This window comes from Tribolium madens, unplaced genomic scaffold (assembly GCF_015345945.1).
Source record: "Tribolium madens isolate multiple individuals breed KSU strain unplaced genomic scaffold, Tmad_KSU_1.1 Scaffold_11;HRSCAF=98;Tcas5.2_LG3b, whole genome shotgun sequence".
In the NCBI taxonomy this organism is placed as follows: Eukaryota; Metazoa; Arthropoda; class Insecta; order Coleoptera; family Tenebrionidae; genus Tribolium; species Tribolium madens.
Genome location: NW_025400975.1, coordinates 7877941 through 7883791, shown reverse-complemented (window position 1 = coordinate 7883791; position 5851 = coordinate 7877941). Strand labels below are relative to the sequence as shown.

At 29.0% G+C, this 5851-nt stretch overlaps 1 protein-coding gene across 2 annotated transcripts in view; it reads right to left on the bottom strand.

Annotated features, from left to right (window-relative positions):
* Window positions 1-5324, bottom strand: part of LOC123009466 (glutamate receptor ionotropic, NMDA 2B) — a 127336-nt gene extending 122012 nt beyond the window's left edge. For both annotated transcript variants that reach the window (XM_044405853.1, XM_044405932.1), the window contains exon 1: window positions 4749-5324. In XM_044405853.1, coding sequence (XP_044261788.1) covers window positions 4749-5190 — 442 coding nt within the window. In that variant the 5' untranslated portion in view covers window positions 5191-5324. The remainder of the gene's footprint in view (window positions 1-4748) is intronic.
* Between the last annotated feature and the right edge of the window lie 527 nt (window positions 5325-5851).

Below are 5851 nucleotides of genomic sequence, written 5' to 3'. Positions count from 1 at the left end.
TCTTGCTTCAAAAACAACTCCGCTTTTCCCTGTAAAGAACTGTTTACTCCAATAAATTTGAATTTTGGGGAAAAACCAATACAGATATGGAAAAGTTACGCAACTTTTTTCCACGTTTTATTATTTTCTTTTATTGAAAGATCTTGCCTTGTATTACATGGAGAAAATTGAAACACTCAGAGTCAATTAAAATTATTCAACATGAAAGGTTTTTTATGTAGTTTTTTTACTAAATATTTACTTTTTAAATTAGTGCTTAAAATTTTGGAAACTCAGAGAAAATTATCTAGAATTAACTTGAAAGATTACTGATTATGGAAATTTAAACTTGTCAATTATGCAACATCTGCGACGTCAAATTAATTATTATTACTTGGCTTAAAAGTCTCAGAACATAAATCCTCACACCAATTAAAATTTCGGAGAAAAGCGAGAAATTAATTAAGGAAGTTTTAGCTTGTAATACAGTTTAAATCATACCAGGTATCAATTTATTGGTTATAATAAAAAAATATTGTTGTTGCTAAAATCATGTTTTAGTTGAGTTTAAGGCAATTTCCATTTTTAATAAAGTCATTAAAAAACGTTGAGTAAAAATTTTTCGCATTTAATTAAACAAACTAAATCAAATAACACTAATTAAATTTTCTTTCAACAAGGAAAAATTAAACGTTATTCAAGTCCTCACGTAAAAACTGTGATTTGGTTTTCTAGCTGGTACAAACAAGATAAAGATTTTACGACTATCGTGAAAAACCCTTTATTTTGGCCCTTAAATCCCTGATTCACCTGATATTTTCGAAGAAATCGGAACTGTTTGAGTTTATTTCCGGTAAAATGTGATTATATCGAACCATTTATTTTACACTTGAAAGGCTTTAAGTCAAAGAAGCGATTATCTGCATCCTTTATTTGATTCTTGCAATTAATAATACAGTTAAGTTTCCGAAGTGTAACAGTTTGTATCCCCAAATAATTAATTTCGTCGATAAGACTACAAGGGGAATTACTCACAATCAGTGTCTCATTGTTTTTGAAGTGCTAAGTTATAACATAAAGGACTTTTAATCAGTGATGTCAGATTTATCGCACAATAACATTATTGTCCTAATTCTAAGCATAGTCTGTAGAAGTGGCGTCATTGAGGCGTCGAAATCGAGACAATTTTACTATCACATTCAACATCTCTGATAACTATGATATAATGTCATTGTTTATTGCAAGTTATTACCTTTCACCGTAAAAGAGATAACAACTCATGTTTAACACTTGTATACACACCATTTGTTTCGCGGAGACAAGAAAGCAGATTTATTTCTTTTTAAACATGACGCTGCTTTTGAAACTAGGTTGTCACTTTTTTTCCTATTTTAGGAATCATAAATAATTCCAAATACTTCCAAATTTAAATAAAAGTAAAAACTGATGTGATATTTATTATAGTCCGTGCTTGATTAAAAAAAAATTGATATTATTTTTTCATGTTTGTGTAAGTTTTTTACTATAAGAGTATTTTCCATATTATAATATAGTATTAAAAAATTGCTCTAATTGTATGTAGTTACTTTTTACGGTTTTTACTTTTTTATTTAATCTTTTACTTTTTCAATTACTTTACAGGGTGCTCCAAAAACGATTTTACTTTGGCGAAACTACCAATTTTTTTGGCAAATAAATTTATCGGTTGTAAAAATGCTATTCAAAAAAATTATTATTAATTAATTGTTTAAACTTACGAGATAAACATAGTAACATTTTTTTTGCACTACATGAATTGTTGTGCAAAAATTTTTTTGTTAAAAAATGTTTGACTTACAAGAATTAAATAATTTTTTGTGAGTAAACTACCAGTTTATTTTAGAAATAAAAAAATGCTTAAAGGTTGTAAAGGAGCAATGCCAAAATATTTTTTATTTTAATTAATTGTTTAAACTTTTGAGATTATCAAACTAATAACTTTTTTCTCAAATAAAAACGGTTTTTTGTTTTACAAAGATATGTTTATGCATTTTATAAATGTACAAAAATATGTATTAAAAATGTTACAATTTATGTTAAAAAAATTATAAACTTTATTTGTTGTCAAAACTTATTAGGACATTAGGAAATTTTTCTATTTACATAAAGTGTAGTGAAATTTGTAGTTCGGTTTTCGAGCGTAAAATTTATGGATTTTATTTATTGACTATCTAAAAAAACTAATTTTTCTAAAAAAGTTTGGTGTTGGTTATCATTAAAAAAAATACAACACAGTAACAATACCAAACGAATTTTTTTAATTTTTTTTTTGGAAACACATTTTTTGCTTGCCCTGTATATTTAATGTAGTTAAAATCACTAAAAAAAATGTTATTCCTATAAAAATAAAGTTATGAAATATTATTTTTTTTAGTGGAGGTAATATTATAGTGTACAAATGGTGGATGCGCCGGGTTAAAATAAGTAGAAAATGTTTCTATTTCAAATAAAATAAAGCATATATTTTACGTGACAATTATAGTTATTTAATAAAATCTATTTACAATTTTTTTGTAAATTAAAATATAATATACTTCAAATTAGAATTTGAATCTGTTAAAATTTATACTCACTAATGAGACAAAAAAAGGATCTGTTTTACCTAATTTTTTGTACATAAAATGTTATATGACATTAAAAAAAATTTTAATAAATGTTTGCATCGCATGCATTGCACTCTTTGTTCAAATTATCAATTAAATTTTTAAAATATACAGTAGTAAAAAACTAACATTTTTGTGGTTTTGCAACAAATATGAACATTCACACACATTACTTGAGTCAAATTTAGTTTTTCCAGGCACAATCATATTTTACAAAAGTAGTTTAAATTAATTGAGAAATTTTTAGCAAAACAACGTTTCCGACAAATGACCAAAGTAAATTCAAGTTTAAGTAATTAAAACACTTGTTTTTCCACTTTTATTTGATATAACAATAACATTCTTTATTGTAAACTACAAAATAAAAGCTTTTCTCTCACTTTCTTTCCTTTTGTCCTTATTATAATACCAATAGCAGAATATAGTACAAATAAAAAGAACATTTCATTTCAATTGACTGAAACAAGAGCAAACCTCAATCCATCTCTGACTATGTACACATTTAAACAAGAATGTCAAACTTCAACTGTGCATTGCACATTTTGATTAAATAAAATTGCATTTGCAACAAGCCAAAATTCATATTACATTCTTAATTTAAATTCTAATTATTAATCTGTATTTATAGTTCCGCAATTTGTAAAACAGTTTCCACGTTCAACAAGTTTGAATTGAATTTTGTTAGAGTTAATAGAAGTGTTATTCATACATTTTCCTTCGTTAAAAATAATTTCTTTATACGAAATTAACAACGCCATCTCCAGATAAAATTAATTTGCCTGCATAATTTGTTAATTAGTGACGTTTTCTCCATACTTTGCTATTAAAACAAAGTTTTGGCAAATTAGAATAAAACTAAACAAAATTTAGATACCGGTGCTAGAGTCGGTAAATTTAATTTTTCTACACCTTGTACATTCCTAAAATTGTGATATACAGGGTGTTTGCGGATTACGAGCAAATCTTTCAACCACCAAAATTATTCGTAATAAAAAGTCAATTTGTTTGTCCTTGTTAGATGGAAGTAAAAATATCAATAAAAATAATTTTCACTAAATATTGACCGTGAAAATTTTTATGCACAAAAAGGGATAACTTTGTGCACAAAAAAAAATATTACAAATTGTTATAGTTTTGGCAAATTAGAATAAAACTAAATAAAATTTAGATACCAGTGCTAGAGTCGGTAAATTTAATTTTTTCACACCTTGCACATTCCTAAAGTTTTGATATACAGGGTGTTTGCAGATTACAAGCAAATATTCTAACCACCAAAATAATTCGTGATAAAAACTCAATTTGTCTGTCCTTGTTAGGTAGAAGTAAAAATATCAATAAAAATAATTTTTACTGAAAGTTTTTATGCACAAAACAGGGATAACATTGTGCACAAAAAAACATATTACAAATTGCTACGGTTTTGGCAAATTAAAATAAAACTAAATAAAATTTAGATACCGGTGCTAAAGTCGGTAAATTTAATTATTTCACACCTTGTACATTTTTAAAGTTTGATGTACAGGGTGTTTGCAAATTACGAGCAAATATTCTAACCACCAAAATAATTCGAGATGAAAAGTCAATTTCTCTGTTCTTGTTAGGTGGAAGTAAAAATATCAATAGAAATAATTTTCACTAAATATTGACCGTAGAAGTTTTTTAAAAAAGGGATAACTTTGTGAACAAAAAAATATTAATTACAAAAAAACTAATTAAAATTTAGATACCGGTGCTAGAGCCGGTAAATTTAATTTATTCACACCTTGTACATACCTACAGGGTGTTTGCCGATTACGAGAAAATATTCTAAATACTAAAATAATTCCTGATGAAAGTCAATTTGTTTATCCTTGTTAGATGGAAGTAAAAATATCAATAAAAATAATTTTCACTGAAAATTGACCGTGACAGTTTTTATCCACAAAAAAGCGGTAATTTTGTGTTTGGTTAATGTAGCAATATTTTTTTTAGATTTAGACGTGAACGGAGTTTAAAACAATTAAAATAAATACTTTATAAAAAATTCAACTCTTTCCAAACTTTGTTGGATATCGGAAAATGACGAGAAAATATCACAACATTCATAAAGATCGATTGATTAATTAACTTGCCCCCGACTAGAATTACCTGTTGGACTCGGGGTGAGTTCTTTCATCACGATATGGACTTTAATGTCGTGGTGCTTGAAAAGCCTCAATTTCCTTTGCAAGTTGTATTTGGCCGAAGTGACGGCTTTGGTGTACTCCCTCACCCCGAAGGACTTGGACGGCAGCACCATCCCCACATTGAGAGGGGTGTGCTGGTGGTTGGAAGTGGCCGTAGCAGTCGGCTGACTAACTTGGTCTCCTTCCGGCATCATCGTCGTGGTGATTCGCACCCCTCTGGTGCTGCCGCCGACCCTAATCCCATTCCCCCTCGACGAGGAGGAGTTTTTGCCAGCTCCGGAGCCCACCCTCAAACCGCCGCCTCTTTGGACCTCTCGCCAAGCCGGTCCGCCACTTACCACAACCACAATCAACACATTGAGGAGGAAGACCACCACGTTCATATTGAGTATTTTGCTAGACATTAAAGTTGTTGGGGGGTTAAAAAGGGGTTTTATTTACATTTGCACGTTTTTGTTTGCGATTTTCTATCGCGCGATTTCCGAAACATTTACGAAGAAATAGGGAGTGACGGCTTTCTGGTGACGAGCAACACCACTTCGAGAAGGGCCGTTGGAAACTGAGGATGTACGACGCTTGCAATGCGGAATAACAACGCCCACCCCTTCTTAGCCTTGCGCACAAAGGGCCTTTCAGGACAAAATTTTATATTTTATTGATAAAATTCAACAATTTCTTTTTTGTTTAGACACGCAAGCATTCAACAGTCAAATCCCAAACCAAATATTTTCACAAATTTTATTATTTCCATTTTTACAAAACATCAAAGTTTTCAAAGTCTAACTAACACTTGCAACTTAGTAAAAGACAAGTTTCGTCATTCGAGATTAAAGAGCTTTACACTAAAACTGAATAAGTATCTTGTGTTAGCTATAACTATATTAAAAATTATTGTGTACACAATCGTATTTTTGGAAAAAAAATTCAAAATTAATCGTTTCACACTGTTTTCCAGCGAGTTGGTAAAGTRCATTAATGACCTTCAATTATGAAAATTTGAAATAAATAAATGTATTGTACGAACTTTATTTTTTTCGGGAATAAATGGTTAATTTTTTGTTTTGT